Source organism: Platalea leucorodia, assembly GCF_965183815.1.
Source record: "Platalea leucorodia genome assembly, chromosome: 12".
NCBI classification, from domain to species: domain Eukaryota; kingdom Metazoa; phylum Chordata; class Aves; order Pelecaniformes; family Threskiornithidae; genus Platalea; species Platalea leucorodia.
Window position 1 is genome coordinate 10,353,042 of NC_138834.1, and position 20,227 is coordinate 10,373,268.

At 44.1% G+C, this 20,227-nt stretch overlaps 1 protein-coding gene across 2 annotated transcripts in view; it reads right to left on the bottom strand.

Annotated features, from left to right (window-relative positions):
* Nucleotides 1-20,227, bottom strand: part of TTC28 (tetratricopeptide repeat domain 28) — a 185,019-nt gene that overhangs the window by 126,542 nt on the left and 38,250 nt on the right. Inside the window, exon 1 of one of the 2 annotated variants that reach the window (XM_082325234.1) lies at nucleotides 3,351-3,440. The exons of the other annotated variant lie outside the window; for it this stretch is intronic. Coding sequence (XP_082181360.1) covers nucleotides 3,351-3,377 — 27 coding nt within the window. The 5' untranslated portion in view covers nucleotides 3,378-3,440. Of the gene's footprint in view, nucleotides 1-3,350; nucleotides 3,441-20,227 lie in introns of those variants that run through there. 2 annotated transcript variants of the gene reach the window in all.

Sequence of the window (20,227 nt, forward strand, 5' to 3'; positions counted from 1 at the left end):
AGAACAGTGTCTGTTATCAGACTTCTTAAGCATACAAAATTTACCATGTTGCTCCTGCGTAACAAACAAGTTACATACAATAAATTTGAAGCGTCACTTTTTTCAACTTGCTGGCTTTAATAATTTTGAAAGGAGTGCTCTCTCACCTGAACTCCAGTATTCCAATATGCAATCAGAAGTATAATGACTATTATTATTATTATTATTATTATTATTATTATTATTATTATTATTATTCACGGATAAAAGAATCTGCATTAGCAAACAAGAACACACCACCATCCAAGCTATTCTCTTCTTCCCTCAGCCGAGAGGCTGCAGCAAATCCTAGTCAACGATGGCTCGGAGCAGCCTGAGGTGAGCCTGGGGCAACGAGATCCAGAACCACAGCACAAACCGTTTCACTCGCCAGGGAGCCGACTGAGCTGGCATCCCTAGGACAGTACACATGGCACACTCATCCTTCCAGCAAACCATACCCCGAAGCTGAAGGAAGCTTCAAAAAGAAGTTGTGGTAAGGGATGGACTGGAAAGAAAGATATAATTCCTGCAGCCTGATCCACTCAACATATTAACATGGCTAATTTTATGCTTTTCAAAGAATATAATCAATATAACTCATCAGCCATATCTGTATCCAGATCATGTATAATTTAATTACCAGCCTCCTGAGAATTTGTCAGTGCAGTTGTGCTCACCCTAATACACTGGACATCTTATGCTTGAATTTTAGCCTGGCTTCCCAAGGAAATAAACAGGCTTACAGAACGCACGGACAGTCCACCTGTCTGCCCACCCCAGCTCTGACGGCTTTTGGGCTCACTGACCGTTTGCCAGAGAAACGCATTCCAGTGGCAGCGGCTGCCCAGGCCACCAACATGAACCTTGCTCTGAACCAGCCACCTGCTCGACAGAGATGCCGGGGGAACCTGAAGGGAAACGGAGTCAGAGGCAAGTCGGGGAAATCCACAGGAAGAAAGTCTTTATTAGTTCTGGTGCTTGTGGAAAAATATAGTAATTTTCTAAACTTAGAAAAATATACATAGTTTACAACAGGAAAAAAAAAAATTCAGTCACATGCAAATGCCTTTTTTCATGAGCTGAAAGCAAGATAATGCCTTACGCGCTACAGGCGACAGTTGCATCTTAGCATCACCAAACAAAGGAGCTTACTCCAGGTTTACACACAGGACTAATAAACTGCATGCGATCCTATGCTGCACAGTTTAACAGTTGTAAAAGCAAAAATCTCCCAATGAACAAAACACCTTAAACAATAATTTAAAAAAAGCAGATAAAGCAAAAGAACGTGAGTACAAATCTAATAAATCAAACGAGACTCCTAATTCAGTACAGCAGCACATGTGTTCAGTTTTTGTACTGACAGCTCACATATTTGGATATTTTAACAGGGATGGGGCAGGCAAATCGCTTCTCAGAAGCCACTTTCAGAAACGACCAACAGCTATAAACAGCCAAGGGCTACAGGAACACTAGCTACTATACTGTCTTTCTCCTTTTGTGTCCTATTAAGAAATGGAGCAGCAGAGCCTTCTCGAGCGGTTTGCATGAGTCATTTTCTTGAAACTGCTCTGTAAAGCACATGACTGCAACACTACAAAAGCACTCAGGCCAGGCCAGCAGAAATTCTGGCTACACTCGCGTGAGTATGCTGGCAACACTGACAAAATAACCTCTGCTGAGATTTTACTGGTACTACAGTTGAAAACAGAACCTATTCCAACATGAACATAGTTTCCATCACATCATAGCAGGAGTAGGAATTATTTTTTGCTCAGACTAGTAAAATGCTTGACAGTTTAGACAAATTCAGCTATCTTCTGCACCTTCTGCACAATCAAATTTGGTTGCCCAAAATCAACTCAATTCGGACACAGACGGTAATGCAGAGAAAAAAAACTAACCATCTGACATCAGGATTTAAGCATAAGCGGGTGAGCCAATACTGCAGAGTGAATCCTGACACTCGAAACGGAATCTTCCAGAGCTGAGGAGTCCAGCCAGCAGCCAAGAATAATATTTCAGTGGTTCAGTCGATACTGCTGTAACCATGGCCTGGAGGGGTTTCCATAGCCATAACCACAGGAGCGACTGCACATTCAGTTGAAAATAGTAAAAACAGACATTTAAAAATCTATAGCTTGTAGACATCTTAAAACCAGTTTGAAAGGAGGCACAGAGGGGCTTGAAAAATGCACAGATGCTCCCATTGAGCTTGCCCTTCATCTGTTTATCCTGCTGAAGACACGATTTGAAATAAGAACTCTGCTCGCTAGAAGGAATCGCCTGCTTGAAAAAATTAAGGAACAGCTTCAGAACAGCTGAAAAGAGATGAGGTAACAGTGACACAAAGCCTGACAGATTACCCAGAGATGCAGTGGCAATACACACTCCAATCGGGACGTTCTGAAGCACCATTTATTTCAATGTCTAGCACTCAAAGCGAGAGATGCTCAAACGGCTCTCAAGCATTTCACATATGATTTCTATTTCTTCCCCGATGTAAAACACAGTATCACACATCATGCTACAAAGAAAGAAGGAGCCCTGCTGGTTCAAGCAGGTTTTTCCAAAAGAAAGAAAAAAAAAAAGAAAAAAAAAAACCGGAAAAAAAAGAAAATAAAAAGTATAATAGTCCACAGCTGCCAGGAGCAAGGGGTCACTGCTGAAGAGGGGCGGCACAGCACATTCAGTTTGCTAGATTTTCCCTTAAAAGAATGTCAATAAAAAGCACTGCCAAGCATGTTGGAAGAGGAGCGTCCTGCCAGGCGTCGAACCCCGGGAGCCGCGGCACGGAGGCCGCGCACACAAGCCGAGGCCGCCGCCAGACACCGGCGAGGCAGCGTCCGACCACGCGCGGCCTCTCCCGCCCAGGCACGCCGTGCACCGCCGCCGCGGACCGGGCTCTGCGAGCGCCGCTCCAGCCAAGCAGCCATATTAGGAAGCGGACTGAAAACCAGACGGACTGCCCGCCACCGCCCGGGCCCCGCGAGGGGCGCCGGGGCCGAGCGGAGGGGACGGCGGCTCCGCGGCCCGGCTCGGGCCCCTCGGCGGAGCCCGCCCGGCCGGGGCGCCCCGCGGACGGCGGCCGCTGCCCCTCGGCGCCGCGGGCGGGGCGGGGCGCGACAACCGCCGGAGGGAAAAGAAAAGTTCGCGACGCCTCCCGCGACGGCAGCGGCCGCGGGGGGAGACGGGGGAGCGCGGCCCCGCCGGCCCCGGGACGGGAAGCGGGACGGGGTCCGGCGCCGCCTCTCCGCCCGCGGCTGCCGCAGCAGCCCCCCCCAGGGGAGCCGGCCGCGGGCCCGGCCCTGCCCCGCCTCGTCACCCACCTTCTTCCGGGGCTGCCATTTCATCATATTTGTAGAGCGGGGACGCGGAGCATCAAGGTCTCGCTTGGGTGCCGGCGGCGAGCGCAGCGGGGCCGCAGCCCGCGGTCATGCTGCCCGGCCCCGCCGCCGCGCCCGCGGGAGAGGAGCCGGCCCCGCCGCGCGGGCCATAGGAGCGGGGCTCTCCTCAGCCGGCGGCGGCCAGCCCCGCCGCAGCACTGCGCTCCGCCGCGCCCCGCCAGCGCCAGCACCGCCTCACGCCCGCGGCCCGCAGGGAGCCGCAGCTCCCGGGCGCATCGCTCGCGGCCGCCCTAGCGCCGAGTGTGCGGCGAGACCCAGACCCGGCCCCGGCCCGGCGCCGCCCGCGGCTCCGCCGCGCACGGAGACAGAGAGGGGCGCGGGCGCCGGCAGAGCCCGCCGCGCTGCCGGGAGCCCCCGGGTCCTGCCGCCGCCCCGCCCCCTGCCCCGCCCCGGGTGCCGAGGCCGCCGCAGGCCGAGAGGCGCGGGGGCCTCCGGGCCAGCAGGCGGCCGCGGCGCACAAAGGCGCCGGTGCCGCCCCCCGCAGGGCGCGGAGGCCTCTCCCCGCCGCCGCACTCGCGGCACCACCGCGGCCCGGCCGGGCGTCCCGGACCCTGCGCGTCGCTGCGCCTCCCCTCCGCGGCCCCGACCCGGCTCGGGTGGGGGGCCGGGGGGCGGCGGGGCCGCGGAGGTGCCAGCTGGAAGAATGTAGGAAAACAGCGGCGCAGATAGGAGGGGCTGGTGCCACCCGGCTCCATCGCGGCCAGCTTCAACCGGGCAAGCGGGCAGGATGTCCTGTGCTTGCAGCCTCAGGTCTGGTAGCACGGGCTCGCGTGCACCTTCGTATTCTGAAGAAGCGTTAAAATGCGGGATGTTGGATTAGTCAGCAAAGCCAGTGGGCTCCTACTCTTCTAATTTCTTTGCCACAAATAGAAATAGCAAAACAAAACCTAGCTCAAGGGACTTGGCTTCTGCTAGTGGCACCTGTGTGACGTCAAACCCCTTTGCATCCCAGTCTCGTACAGGTAAAAGAAGCAAAATAACGCTGTTTTCCCTCACAGGTACATTTTTTTTTTTTCCCAGAGCAGAATCCACCACAGTGGTTTAAAGCAGCCCAGAATGTGCTTTACTCGCGATGCTCCGAAATGCAAAAGCTCGGGGTTCACCAGAGGAAAGAGTGGTTTGGTTCTTGGAAATATTTTGAGGCAATACTCAAAAGGCTGAGATCACCAACAGAAAAGCTAGAAACTCCAGGATGTGTTAAAGCTGAACAGACAAAGCAATGGCAACGCCACAGTCACCCTATGTTGCAGTGTTTGCAACACAGTATAAAATATCTATAGAGCGGACAGGAGAGGATGTTTTGGGGAAAACAGCCTGTTCTGGTCTTCCAGCTCACAGCCAGGGGAAAGGGATAAACAAACTAGGCTGAAACTGGAGTTTCCCATGTAATTTCCTATTCAATGCTTCTTTTCTTCTGCTCATCCTGCATTGCCTCACATGCACTGAAAGAAATCACAACTTTCCCTCCATGTTGCTGAAGCATTTGGATTGTTATAGTAGAAGAAAACCAAAGGAGACCTACCAATCACAGCACCTGTGCAGAATTCACTGGGGCCTGAAGCAAAATTCTTAATACATCTTTTATATCCATCAAACTGAGAAACTGTAAGTTCTTGAACTCCCATACACTACTGTTACAGTACACTGCTGTTCTACAGGACCTGTAAAACTTGTTAGATTGAAAACAATCCAGACAATTTCTCAATACAGAGCTTTGTTTTATCTGGTTAAAACATGCAGGATTCAAAATGTGGTCCATCAAGCGCATTCTTACCACATCCTGCTGTAGGATGCAAGATCTGATTTGATCCTAAGAAGCTCTGGCTTTTCTCCCTGGTAATAGTATTACTTATTTTACTGAAATGTAAATTCTTCTCTAGTCAAAGATAAATCTGCTCTGTCTTGTCTTTCCCCAGTAAATGAAGCAGAATAAACTTCTTGTAGAAACTACTATTAAAGTGGGTCACCAAAAAAATCCCACTTGCTGGTATCTGGAACCCAGTGTTTTACTCTCTCATTAGTATTCTTCCAAGAAAATGGTCAAGACCTGCAAAAAAACAAGGGAGCTATTTGTTCCTGGGAGAGGATCACGGAGAAGGTGGTCCATGTCACCATCCCATTCGTTTGCTTCATTGGGTGAAGGGTGACTCGTCTCTGATGTAACAGGCTGACCCTCCTCCAGGTTCTCGGTCAGTCAGTGCCGCCAGCCCAGAGATGGCCGCACGGAGGTCACAGGTGAAAGGCAGTAAGTGCACACAGTGCTCCTCCTGAAGAACAGAAGACACAAGGCAGAAGCCTGGAGAGGTGCAGCATCTTATCTCTCATTTGCTTGTTCAAGAAATTTAACAAGAAGTTTATTACTGGAATATCTGTATGGTTTCAGCTTTATATTGTGGTTGGAGTCTGTTCTGCTGTGCTTTCCTCACTGATAACAATGCTGCAGACAGAAGGTAAAGCTGGGCAGCTTAAGCATTCTGGCCCTCTTTGAGAAGCAGGTTATGCTAAAATTGCAAACCCTTAGCCTGAGCTCTTGGTACTGTTCTGAGACAATTCTCTAAAAAATGACCAGAGAGTCTCAGGAGAGTTAAAAATCCTTAATACATGAACACAACACAATTTAACTGGGTTTTATATTATCGAAGTGGTGCGGAGTCATAGTTTTCATTGCTATGATGAATGATCAACAGTGCAGCATCTCAGAGGTAAACGATAAATTTAATGGCAAAATGTAGTATCAAGACATAGATCAATAAATATTCACTGCTAGGTCCCTTGGAAATATAACGGTCAGCTTCTTTTCGTTGCAGTTCCTCAGTCCTGAAGGATGGTGTGCCTCATATCATGTGGAGGCAAGAGCAGCTAACTCATGTGGGGTGTTTCACTCGGAGCCTCTGTGGTCAGAGGCTGCATCCCTTCCACAAGGACTGCACGTATTCTGGAACACAGACAAAGCTCAGGCAACGGTTCCAGAACATCAGCCTCGGTCACAAAGCCACCTGAAATAGTTCCTATCTTGTCCTGTGCTGCCCTCAAACACCTGCTCTCAGTTCTGTGTTTCTGTTCACACCCCTTCATCTGGATTACTGACACTACTTGTGGCAGCATGCTATAAATGAAATCGCCAAGAAGATGCAAGTGAAAAATAGAGCTTTAAAAAGCAGTAGGGGCAGAAAAGAACAGGTATGGTGGTGCAGAAAAGGAACTCCAACTGGTTTTACTCATCAGAGCTAGCATATTGTGGAGCTATGTAAGAGTAGAGCCAGTGTGCCCTGAAACTCATTGATTTCCATAAATTTAAAAACTAGCATTGACAATTCTGAAGAGTTCTGTAAATGGCAGAGTCGGTACTCGAGTAAAGAAAATAAACGGTCAGAATCAGACAATGCCATTTACCATGATGCTGTCAGAAAGAAGCTTAATTTAATTCATGGACAGATTGCAAAATGTGTTGTTTTGACATGATCAACAGGAGGTTTTTGAAATTCCTCCTGAGTAAAGATAATTAACGGGAAGCAAAGCAGGAGCTATGCGTACACACCTGTCACAAAAGGGAGTGAGCTGGTTCGCTCCTAATCTTAATTCTTACTCCAGTGATTGGCATTTCTGCTATATTTAAACTTCTTTTTTTTTTTCCTGCTGTTGAAAAGAGAAATAATATTGGCACTATTTTCAAAGCCATAGAAAATATCCAGAATAAAGGCAGCATAAATGCCTGACATCTAAAGGAAATGGCAAACATGATTCACTCTTTCAAAGTCAGAGAGTTATCTGAATTATTTAAGATTAAAGAAAGTGCAGTATGATTTTTGTTTTTGTTTCTAAGGTCCCAGTTTCTCTTCCCAGGTTGGAAGCCACTCGGTAGGTAGTGATTCAACTGCCAGAAAATGCTGAAACCATCCTCTTATGCTGGCAGCTTCCATCTCCTCCATCATGAGAAGGGAATCCTCCGTTTCAAAGCGAACTGATTCATTTTCTCAAGTAACCAGCAAAGCCAAAAAAATTCAAGTGCTCGTGCTTTGTAAAGTTCCATCTGAATCAGTGGACAAGTTTTATATGGTGTGCATTTTGGGGTTGTCCTATGCGGGGACAGGAGTTGGACTCGATGATCCTTGTGGGTCCCTTCCAACTCAGGACGTTCTATGATTCAATAATCATACGAATACAAAGTAGGAGACAATGTTGGTCCAACACCAAGTTAAATGCCTCTCAGTTCACTAAAGGTGAAATGGCTGAAAAGCAACAATCCGCTCCCCTCCCCAGCATCCCTGGCTCAAAATACTGCTTGTGTCTGGAGAGCCACGTGCCACCAGTTCTCATACGGGATTCTGCCCCATTGCTCGAGCCTGTCACAGGTTACTGACGTGTCTTCTCCGTAAGAAACAGTATTAAGAATCCATTCTGAGTGAATGGTCCAGACTTCTGGACACTGTGGCAGGAGCTTCCAGGCAACAGAGTTTTCTCTTCCAAACGTACCTCAATAAAGAATAAACATATTTTATTGGTTCCAATATTTATGAGTGAATAATGGTCAGCATTTTGGCTGGTTGGCACAAAGCCATCCAGCAAAATGACTGGCTACACCAATACCTTTTTTTTTTCTTTCCCTGATTTACTGGTATTTTTAAAATTCAGACTGTGGATCTGGCAGTCCAGTATATTGTGCCAAATACTTTTTCTTTTTCTCCTAAAGATGTTGACTAACATAGAAGAAAGCTGTGTGTCATTAAGACATATCTGATATTAGATCTCAGTCTTAGAACTCAATGAAAAAAAACTTAAAGTGTCCTTTTCAAATTAATCTTTGGCAAGAACCTAAAACTATTTGATGTACTATCTCCTTTCTTGTATAACCCTTCATTTTTAATAACTTTTAAGTTCTAACACCTTTGTTACACCTTGAAATTCCCTCTACTCAACCAAAGTGCATCACCTAGAAGCAATTAGAAAAAAGTCCTGTTGGAGATGGCTTGGTGAGCAGACTGCAAGTTAGGCTATCCGAAGTGTATGAGAATTCAGTTGTGTCATTCGACAGTTTAGCAAGCAGCTAAATTAAACAGTATTCAGCAGGTACATAAAGATTTGGAGTAACAACTTGATCTTATGACGGATGCTTTCTTGTGAACTCATTGGACTGGTAGTCTGAAAGATGCCAAGATTTTAACAGTTAACAATACACCAACACAGCAAGAGGAATGTAGAGCAAGATCCTAATACCCAAGTCCCTTGGCAAATTCATGAAGCATAATAAAATCAAATCCTTTTATTTCTGAATTTATTAAAGCAGCTTTCAATTCATTACAACGATTCTGCGTCTATCGCTTTGTCTGCATCAAACTAGCATGCTGAACACAAATATGGCACTTTGCAATTGTTTAAAGATCAGATACTATTGCAGCTGCTAAGCAAGCGTGGACTACAAAAGAGAGAAAGTACTTGAGAAAATTCTCCTAGTCTGGGAGAAGGGAGCTCCCGTGAAGTGCAGTAATTGGTGTACTGGAGTTCTGAAAAGAATCTCACTTCTCTAGATTACCAGAAATCAGGAAATGCTAACTGATCTAGATGTTAATCTATGGCAAGTTCTTGTGCAACTTACAATCAAAATTTACTTCCAACCTCCACGCTAAAGGTGCTTTGGGCACACCATCTACCATTCCTTTCTTATATAGGAACAGAGAAGTACAAAGTTCAACTAAAGGTGCTGGGGTCACTTAGCATTATCATAGTACGTGCATCAGAGAGAGCACACGGTAAAGGGCAAGAATGCAGCAGGCTAGGAAAGCGAGGTCCTAGAGAGCTTGCATATTATGCTGGTCTTCTGGTCCATCTACCTTTCATTCCTGTTGCATTTTGCTACTGGACTGTAGCATTTGGCCCTGTTCTCTTGATAATAAAGATTGATTGTTCTATGCTGTATAGCAGTAGCACGGATTATTTTCGTTATTAGGTTACCTGGGGTTCACATCTCAGCAGCTGACTCTCTTCAAACAACTGAAAATCACTTCAGAAAATACTTTGTTTAGTCAAGCAGAAAAAGCTCTTTTCATAGGAGTATAATCCAGGCTGAAAAACCAAGGAGAGGGCTTTGAAAAATGAGCATATACTTCTCTGGAAAATACCACTTTTGACAGGAGAAGCAGCTGAGGAAAAATGGCTGCTTAACACTAATTAGAGAGCTGTAGCATGATCTAGTTCAAAGAGATGCAGAAATGAAATCAACTGAAGATAAGGAAAAAGCCTACAGCATTTATTACTGGCAACTGGATTCATGAAGCTGGAGGGGCAAGGGAGGGAGGTGGTCACACAGGCCAGATTATCTGAGGGCTGTAGGCGCCTGTTACTAATTACAAATTATTCAGTGGTACCATGAAATGATCAAATAGGTTGATACAAGATTAGGGCTAATCTTGTGATACAGAGTCCCCTCTCAACTACTGATCCGTAAGGAATGGACTCTTGCACAGGTGTCTCTTCCATGCTGGTCACAGGGAACACAGGACACTGCATTGCATATTTCTCTCCTTGTGATTCATCACCCTGGCTTCCAGGCACTCATTTGTAAATATTTTCTTCAGAAAGCAAATCTAGCTTGGAGTGGTATTTGCCTAATGCCGGGGGGGTGGACTAGAAGACCTCAAAGGTCCATTCCAACCCAAACCGTTCTATGATTCTGTGGTTCTGTAACACGTATCATTGACAAGCAGAAACACAGGAGGCAGCAAGTATTCCCACCACAGATTTGCCTACAGTGCAGAGATAGGTAAGCCAGGAATGTGTATGGAAAATAAACCCGCCAAAAACCATTCATCTTCGGAGGGCATGCAAATGCATGTCCGTATTTGCTACCTCATTTGGGGCTTTTGCCCTAAAATTCGGCAGTTGTCTTTTAATTAATGGACCAAGTCTTGTGATAAAACTCCATCCATTTCACACCCTTTGGGAAATAAAGGGTGAAACATTGCATCATTCTTTATGCCAGCCTTTGGTATTCCAAATGACAGCCCTACTCCATGCCTTGTAGAAGGTTAAAAAAAAAAAAAAGAGAGAGAGCACGCAGCATACTGCCCCGTTTCATCATCTCTCCTTTCACAGCATAGCAAGAGTGTCTCTGTTGGCACCACCATTGTGACTGTAAGTATTTATGTATGCACATCCAAGTACTACTTCTATTCCATTCCATTCCATTCCATTCTATTTATACATATAAGATAGAAAAGGTGCAAGGAAGCAAGTACTGTCACAGAGTGAGAAACAGAGAAGGCCTTGATGCTGCGTAGGCACAGTTCAGCAATAGCTACAACATTTGTGTGTTATCTGTGCTGTTTTGGTCACAAATCTAAAACAAAGCACTGTACGGTCTGCTACGAAGACAATCAACTCCATCCCAGCCAAACCCAATACACTCCATGTCCAGCATTTCAACAAGCAAGATGCATGCAGAACACACAAATAATTTCCAGGTCTCCACATGAGGAACTAGAAAGAATTCTGTCCACACAAGGGTGAGTCTAATATTAATAGAATAACCATTAAAACTCATCTGCAGCAGGGACAAACAGCAACAAAACACAGGGAAGAAGTAATTAAACTCACATGGAGATGGCACTCTGATTCTTCATGGGCACACACTTAAGCTGATATTCTAAAATATCCAGAAATCAATATGGGGGGGCAAATCCTTCTTTATTTGTAAGGGAAAAGCTAATTATCTACTGCACCGTGCAAGACAGAGAAGGGGAACTTCCAGATCAAGAAGCCCAAGGATTAAAGTTTCGGTCACAAACAGAAATTTTATGGCTAGTGACTGTATTTATCAGGAGAAACATTATTTAAATGTAATGCTGTGTCTGTGAAATATTTATGTGATAGTCTTATGGCAAAACATGCATTTCTGTAGTTTACTGGATAGGAAATATATCCTAAATTTTAACTACATCTTACCAAGGAAGGTGTTTGCTTTTGAACTGTTGTTTGTGACTGTTATTGGCTTAAGAAGCTTCAGCTCTTTCATTACATGATTCTGAGCAGAAAACATCATGTTTGGGACCTGCTTCTTATTATGACCTCCCCCTCCCTTTTTCCGTAGGAAGCACAATTACTGCTGCTATGGAGACAAGTGTAATTCAGTCAAGATGTGGGTCAAAGTAATACTTGGGAGGCAAAGATCTACCAAAAAGTCATTTTTGCTATCTGTCCTCTCCTGGAGAAGGGTCTTCTCCCAGTCTTCCCTTGCTGACTTCCATCACCATCCGCTGTCCCAAGTAAGAAATTCAAAGAGCCAAATAAATCACCTGTAACTCTCTCACACGTGCATCGCAGCAGGACGATCAGGCAGCTGATCTGCTCTGCGGGCATGGCCGGCGACAACAGGGGGATCTGTGCAGGCCACGGCGGAGCCACCTGGTGCACACAGAGGGACTGGCACACAGGACAGGTTCAGTCACCTCCTCTGCAGGAGTGTTTCTGCAGATTCTAAAGGCATGTAGCTTCAGGTTGAGGGGGGAAACGTCCTTCTACCTCAGAGCACTGACACTATGCCTTATTTTTCAGGGCACATTATTTACTGTTTATTAGTGGTAGAACTAACTGTGCAACAGGCACCTTCCAAATCTTTAAGAATAGTACTTTTCCCAGAGAATCCACAATACTACACAGAGAGCCAAGAAGAGACATTAAGGGAAGGAAAGTAGTCTTATCTGCGCATACTGGAAATGAATTGATTGTAACCAGTACAGGATGGCCCTATGCACGCCCATAACAGAAGTGGAGTGACACTAAGTCATTGCTGTAATTCCAGCCAAGCAGTTAATGTCAAAGGAGGAAATTTCATGACCAAAGTTGTAACATTTAGATTCTTTCTAAGCAAGGAGAAAATCCAGGCAGCCCAGACTGTACATTCATCCCAGCAGGATCATCTCACTCCCATCTTTTTTCTTGTCCATCTTTATCCTGAGAATATAAACTGATGGAAATGTCTGTCACTATTCATTGTAGTAAAAACAACTGGTTTTCCATGACCCTTTGGACTTTCTCACCTCGTGTCATTATTTACTAGGATGCTCTGAGACTTGTAGGCAGTTTAGGTTCTTCTTCCCTACATTTCCTGAGTGCACACGTTCTGATGCTATGGATACATGGGTAATCTGATGAAATTGCAGGTGAAAAGTGCTACCCAGCTTTAAGAGCTTTTGTCTTTCTGCCCTTAAAACTGAGATTCTTGTATTCCTCTTGCTGACTTCAGTTTTCTTTTTTTTCCCCTAACACCTGTAGGTCTACTTCTAGCTGGTTATGCTAAAAGGATTGGAAAGTGGCTTTTAGCACAGAAAAGAACAAATAAACACCTGAGAGGAGGAGACTGGTAGTAAGAACCAGCTGTCATGGAAATTAGTTGTTTCTTTAGTGACGCTGCTAATAGGATAAAAAAATTTGACAAATACAGCTTGACCTCACCAGAAGGTGAGGCTTCTGGTCAAATGTGCACCGCTATTCCAAAGCGGACACAGGCAGCAGGGGCTTTCCCTCGCTGGAAAAGGCAGAAGTGTCCTGTCCCTACGTAGTTCAGTTCCGTGGGATCTTTCCTACTGTACAAGTTTAAACAACTCAATAAAAACCCCAAAGGAAGCAGGCTGAACTGGCAGGCTAGTTCTCTTGCTTCTCCTGCCAGAAACAAAGGGGCTGCAGGGCAGGGGGGCAGGAGGAGGAGGAGTAAAGAGCGGGAGAGAAAGAGTGCACACGGGAAAGGGAGCAACACGTCAGAGAGGGAGAGAAAAGACGACGTGCATGGGCGTGTGTTTGCACGCGCGTCTGTGCGCGCTCAGGCACGTGTGGGTTCTTGCACCCGTGCTTCATGGCACTCCGCAAACACCTTATCCGCCCCATTACACAGAGCACTGATGGACTCCCAAGAACTGGCAGCAATGCTGTGGAGCCATGAACAAGAGTTAGACTGGGGAATCCACAGGGAGGACTGTCAGTCGGAGAGGGGAAGGGGACGTCATGAATGGGGAATTTAGAAATAAATATTTTTGACTGTAAGTAGCAGAATTCAAAGGCAACCACAATTTCATTCCATGTTCCAGGATTCACAATATTCCCTCACGTCCCCAAGAACTGTTCCCAAATGCTGTAGGTCTTGGAGGAAACTCTCCCGTTTCACATGCCAGTGATTTCAGAGGGGATCCTGTTGTTCATATATTCAGAAGCTGCTCTTTCTTCGTCTCCCTCTCTGCTCCTGCTTGTTGCCAAGCAACTCCAGCCATTCTGCAGGACCTGCCTCTTAACCACCAGCAGCTTAAACCATTACCATTTACTGAAAAATACAAATTTAAGAACGAAAACAGACATGGCTAAAACAGAAAAACATACTTTCCTTTAGCGCTTGGATCATTTTGTGGGAACTTTGGAGGTTGCAGTTTGCCTGTAAGCAATAAACCACAGAATCCCAGGATGGTTGAGCTGGGAAGGGACCTCTGGAGGTCACCTCGTCCAACCCCCTCTGCTCAAGCAGGGCCACCCCAAGCCGGCTGCCAGGACTGTGTCCAGGCGGCTTTTGACTGCCTCCAGGGAGGGAGACTCCACCACCTCCCTGGGCAACCTGTGCCAGTGCTCTGTCCCACTTCACACTGAAAAAGCCTTTCCTGATGTTCAGAGGGAGCCTCCTGTGTTCCAACATGTGCCCATTGCCTCTGGTCCCTGGGCAGCACTGGAAAGAGCCTGGCTCCATCCTTTTAGCACCCCCCCTTCAGGTATTTATACATTACCAAAACTAGCAAGTGTTAAGAGCACTTAAAATGCAAGAAAGATTTTTAAGTGCTAGAAAGCCTCAGTAGGTCACCCCTGCTCCTTTGAATCAAACATAAAATTAACAAACAGCAGCCCCCAGCAATAAAATGCACCTTAAAAATAACAAGAATGTCTCTGCTTTAGGCACTGCTGCAGGTGGCAGAAGAGCCATCCATACACCACTAGCGGCATCAATAATGAACACACAGAGAAAAATCAGTTATTCAAAAGAACGTCAGCTGATCCATTACTTCTTGTCCAGAAAATACTGTGAATGCATTTAACCAGATTGGTCTGCATTCTATTATCTGGATAAACCACATTTTCTGGATCACTTTAAGCGCTGATATTACCAATAAACTCACAAGCAAGATCAATAAGATGTGCTTTGCACTGGCACCTTTTGTAAGATGTCAGGCAAGACCACCCGAAGAACAGACACAGTTTTCGAAATCCAGTTTACTCTGTTTTGTCTTTCTCTGATACACACGACCTAACCTTTCTTCCCTTGGAGCAAGCTTTATACAGTGTTCACAACACAACTGAACCAGGTAGGTAAAAGCACGCTCTTAGCACTTAAATAATAAAGTAGCGAGCAGGTACCATACTAAGCACACATGACCCACAAGACAAACAGTAATTGCTAACTATATAGGTAGCACGTAAATGCTGCATAATTATCTATCATTTCTTTAATACCACAAGGGAAAATCAGAAGCATTGCTTAATTTGACGACTGCCGCAAAGGATTCAAAATGTTTAGAAATAGCCTGTTTATTGTTTCCATGATTGTTGCACAGAAGTGGATGGTACCCAATAGATCACAGACCATCAACAAAAGAGACATGCTTCTGTAATGTGTCAGAAAGAGATAGCCATTGGGACTTTGGGGGCTTTGAGTCTTGGGTTTGGGGTTCTTGGGGGGAGGGGAGTTGTTTAAACTTTAGGGGCTCTTGTCCTGCCCTAAAGGTGTCTAACCCTCAAGAAAAGCTGGATTAGACCTGATTTTGGGCACACACCTTCGTCATTGCTGCCTATTTACTCCAGAGTACTGCAGGCACCTAATTGTTCTGAATCTACCTCTGTTCAACTCTGCAGGAGAATTCTTGTGCAATGTATAGGAATTTTACAGAACATGGTTATCTTCTGATCACTGGAAAAAGAAATCAGGTTTATGGCTTGTAAAATTTAACAGGATAGTGCTATTATTATAGAACAAATTCAATGCACCTGTACAAAACATGTTCACATGGAATGTGTTGTTCCAAGCACAGGTTTATATTTAGATCATCTGAATTGCAGTTCTGTTTAAATTACACTGCTCAAAACAGCGTTCAAGCAACTGTTTATAAGAAACATTCTGGCAGCAGTTTATTATGTACAGGCCTGCAGAGCTCCTGTAGTGCCCCACTTACCTGGTCAACAGGGTCTCAAAATCTACAGCGAGAATCATTGCAGCACAGTGATATTCTAAAAGTGCTCTGCCTTTTTAGCAAAATACCCAAAGAATATTAAACAAATTTATTAAACTTCCAAGCCTTCTGCTCAGAGCATTCTCAATGCCTGAAAGTATTCAGGTGGTTTTCCAGGATGAAGCACCGCTTTTTTTTTGTGTGTGTGTACAGATATATGTATCTATTGTTATCCCACAGTGCTCTGGTTGTTACTCAGGAGCCAGAATGGAATCTCCAGTGGACACAGCAGTCTCAAAGACGCTCTTTGGTATCCCAACATGGGAGACTTTCATTAATTTAGTGGAGAAGGCTGTATAAATTAAACCTTTTTCTAGGTACACTTACAATGTTATCAAGTTCCTTCCAATTCACGAACACCAAAATACTGCTTTTATTCCCCAAGATCCAGATCAGCCCCCTTCGTCTGCTCCTCGTAGTACACCTTAAACATACTTGTATGAATTCTTTCCAAGGAATCCAGTTGCAATTTAAATTTTCTTATACGCAGGCAGTAGTGAGATGATTGAAAACAATCTTACTCTTCCCAGTACGATGCTGCCTGGAATAGAGGTCTGAGATGATCATTTGCTGGAAGAGGCAATGATTTAACAGAAAAGTTTGTGTTGAAATGAAGGAATGCTGTGTCTGAATATGAAATAACACCAAGCAGGAAAGTCGACAGCTGTGGTACCTTTAAAGAAACAACAGCACTGTGGGAACAGATCCATCAATATACTAGAGAATTGGAACAATTTCCCAAGCCCCAGTAGCATTCTAAATGTGAAAACTTGTAATTACAGTTTGAAATCACATTCCGACACAGACACTGCTCCCAAAGAGGTGCACTCCAGACACACCTGAAAATGACATGAAGAAACCGAAAGATAAAATAAATTGAGTCAAACTGCCAGCATATAATCCCAAATATTGAATCCTGGCATGTTACTAAGCAAGACATAGGTAATTATACAAAAAGAAGCAACAATACAAACCAGAAAAATATTGTGTTCACTTATCAGCATTTCAGAACAGAGAAAGCTTTAAAAAAGTTTATGAAGTATGAAAAGCTAGGAAGGACAGTAAAGGGATAATTTAAAGAGACTAGTCACAAAAATAGAGGTGGAGGAGACAGACAAACTGTGTTAATTAATTGCATGTAAGAAATGCAACTAGCTGCACAGTGAGATGGATCATCTCAGTTGCCCAGAGCCCCAGGAAGCAAAGTCAAGTGATGGTGATCCTTCCTTAAGACAGTCTGTCCACCAGAAATCTACAGTACTTCTCAAAAAAGAAAAAAAAACCCAAACTGCTTTAACAAATACGTTTTCTGGACCTCACAGGTTTCTTTGGAAGAGGAAATGGAGGGAGGAAGTTACAGAGTTTTGTGACATACTCCGCATGTTAAATTAGTCCTGCTTTTCAGGACACAGAACATAGTTTCTAAGTTTAAAGAAATGCAAAGTTTAATTTAAAATTCTTTTTTAGTTTCCTCTGAAAGGGCTACACAATAAAACTACTGTATTGTAAAAGATCTGTTTTGTCTATTCAAAATTTCTCTTCCACACAGTGGAAATGTAGGTATGTTACACTAGCTATCCTACTCCTGAGCCCTGACATACTCAACAAAAGATCCTGTAACAGTCAGAAACAGCACTTATAACTCTCTCAGGAGCCTTCTCTTATTGATTTACAATGATAGACAGTTCTACTGCTGAACTTTCTTGTAAAATATGGAACAGGAATTTCTTTTGTGTCTGTTCACATATTCAGTTGGGACTGTATGAATAAGAGATGTGACACAATTCATCCATATGCAGTATCATCTTTTCCCCAAACCACAGTATGCTGAAGCTAAACAGCAGCCCTTTTCACTGTTACAGCATTACGAGAATGGAAGAAAGGAATAAACTGAACTTCTGTACAATAACAAAGTGTCTACAGATATACAGGCAACAAGCTCTCAAAAAAAAAAAATTAGATGAATCTTCTTCAGAAAGATGTTCAAAGAGCAGTTCTTTCTTTAGGCTACAGTTAATGTGAAGAATAACTTGTCATTGCTGTGTCAGAGATAACAACTTTAAAAGTGGGAAACAACCTTGAGGTGCTGTAAAACTATACAGCATCCCTGAAATCACTGGAGCAGGGACAATTTGGACTCTCTGAGAAGCCACATCTAAGATTCTTCGAATAGAATAGTTCCAGCTGGAAGGGACCTACAACAATCATCTAGTCCAACGTGCTGTTGGAGAAGCATACCCAGATGGAAGTTCAACTTATATTGTCCTCATTACTGACACTACTCGCAGCCCACATCTTTTTACAGTCTGTCCACAGTGAGCAGACCCGTGTAATCCCATCAGGTGCAGCACACCCTCAACTCTATAGAGCCTCTTCTTTCAAAAACAGGGTATCTCTAGCAGATGAGTAGACGTAGATGTAGTCTAGTACACTTCACCACCATGATGAAGAGTTTCTGATACAGTTTTATTTAGCTTCACTACTTTGGACAGTAAGCTTAGGAGAGCTCATCAAAATAAGAACTTACGAACCTGCCAGTGACCAAGGCAAGTCTCAGTCAGCTTTGTTCTACAATGGAGAGGCCAGCACACTACTACATCACAAAACACTTATTCAGAACCTGACTTGCAATGACATTTTTCAGCATAAAGTTGTGAGAGTATTTAAGAATAACTAGGACAGCTGTTGGCTCCAGCCTAAAAATACAGAAGAACATAGCTGCTTCATTTAACTTCGTGCATTCAAGCATCCAACAGCGAAAGAATATAAGGCTTAGAGAGGTACTAAATTTTTTCTACATGGAGAAGCAGAAGGAGTCAACCATGCAGCAATTTCCATCCAAGTCTGACAGGAAAGGCGAGGGGTGAGCTATTTGCAAGAACCAAAAATACAAATATATTTAATTTGCATCTACATAAGTGGTTACTGATGATAAAAGATTAATTTAAAATACTTTTAAAAGAAAAAAATCAAACCATCCAATTAAAAGATTATGTAAACAGAAGTTTACTCCATAATTTATTTTGGCAATTAGCCTCTTTTCTTACTAAAGATTTATTACGAGGGGTGATCTATTACAAGGGGTGATCCCAAAGCAGACCCAAAAGCACAAACTCAGTCTTGAAGAGACACCTGCACTCGTTTTACCTTTTTCTCCAGCACAGATTTTGCCATTTTAAAAAGTGAGATTATCAGTGAATACCCCTGAAACAGAGGCTCTTTGCACATACATAGAGCAGACAGAAAAGAGTGAGTAACATTGTAAGCTTGCCCATAACATCATTGCTGACATATCCAAAATCCTCAGAATAAGGACTACTTCTTGTGTCCACAGCAGAATTCAATGCCCAGGCTCCACAAGCCATTTCATTATGACCTCTGCTTTGACTATCGGCCAGCTGGGACTACCAGCCAGAACGGCTTAATGCCAATTAAAGATGCAGTTCCCCTCATGCAAATGCTATCTGAACAGACCAGCACCTCCATTCCACCAAGCAACTAGCAATTTTTGACAAACTTAGACACTGCTTCAAACCAGTGACCTGTGAGTCTAAATCTATATAATACATTACCAATCCCCTCAGACATCCAACCAACCTGAAACTTCTTTTTTTTAATGTTTATGTTAAAACAAATCACAATGAGCTTGTACCATGATAATGTAGAGCACACTGTAATGCAGATCAGTAGTTAGAAGTGGTCTTTTCAAACCATGCCATTACAAGTAAAGCTCAGTCATTAGACTTGAAGGGATCAATAATTTGTTCTGTTTGCTAAGTTTACAGACTGACCTTTAAAATAAGTCTGGCCATTAAAAAAAGATCTGGTTTATGCTCCTGGACATTATAAAACTACGACTAACTCAAGGCAAAGAATTTTTTTTCCTTTTGAAGACAGCGTATCAGTGGGGGAAAACATAGCCATATTTCCTTTCCAGAGTCAGCTTTGAGCAAGCATATTAATGGTAAAATTCCTTACACTGTTTCCTTTCTTTAATTCACATAATCATACAGTTAGACAGAAGTAACTGTTTTAATGACTGGCAGTTCCAGGCTCTTATGACTTCAGCATTAGTATGCACAGAAACGAAGGCTTTATCCAGTTCAAACAATTGCTGAGCACAGTCAGTATGAGCAAATGAAAAAAGAATAAAGGAATAAAAATGGAAATAATACAATGACCTTCTTGGTCACTTCTGAAAAAAATTGTTTTCTGGCCACATGTAAATCAGTTCATCAGCAGTTTAGCATCAACAATTCTGCTAATGCAAACCAATTACACCTTGATACTCAATGGCAGAACCAACTGCAGAGCAACTGGGACCTGAGAGAGAGGTAAGCATTACAACCAAAAGTTAAACCCATCCTGCGGATGAATGCATCGTGGCTGCAAAACAAACCATTTTAGTCTTTCACTACATAGATTCTATCATGGATAGGATGATCGTGATAACATTTCATTCTGGTTGTAAGGCAGCTTCACTATTCCCCTCCTATTGCACTCGCTTCCGAGCACTTCACTGGCAGGTTATTGATAATCCAGAAGCAG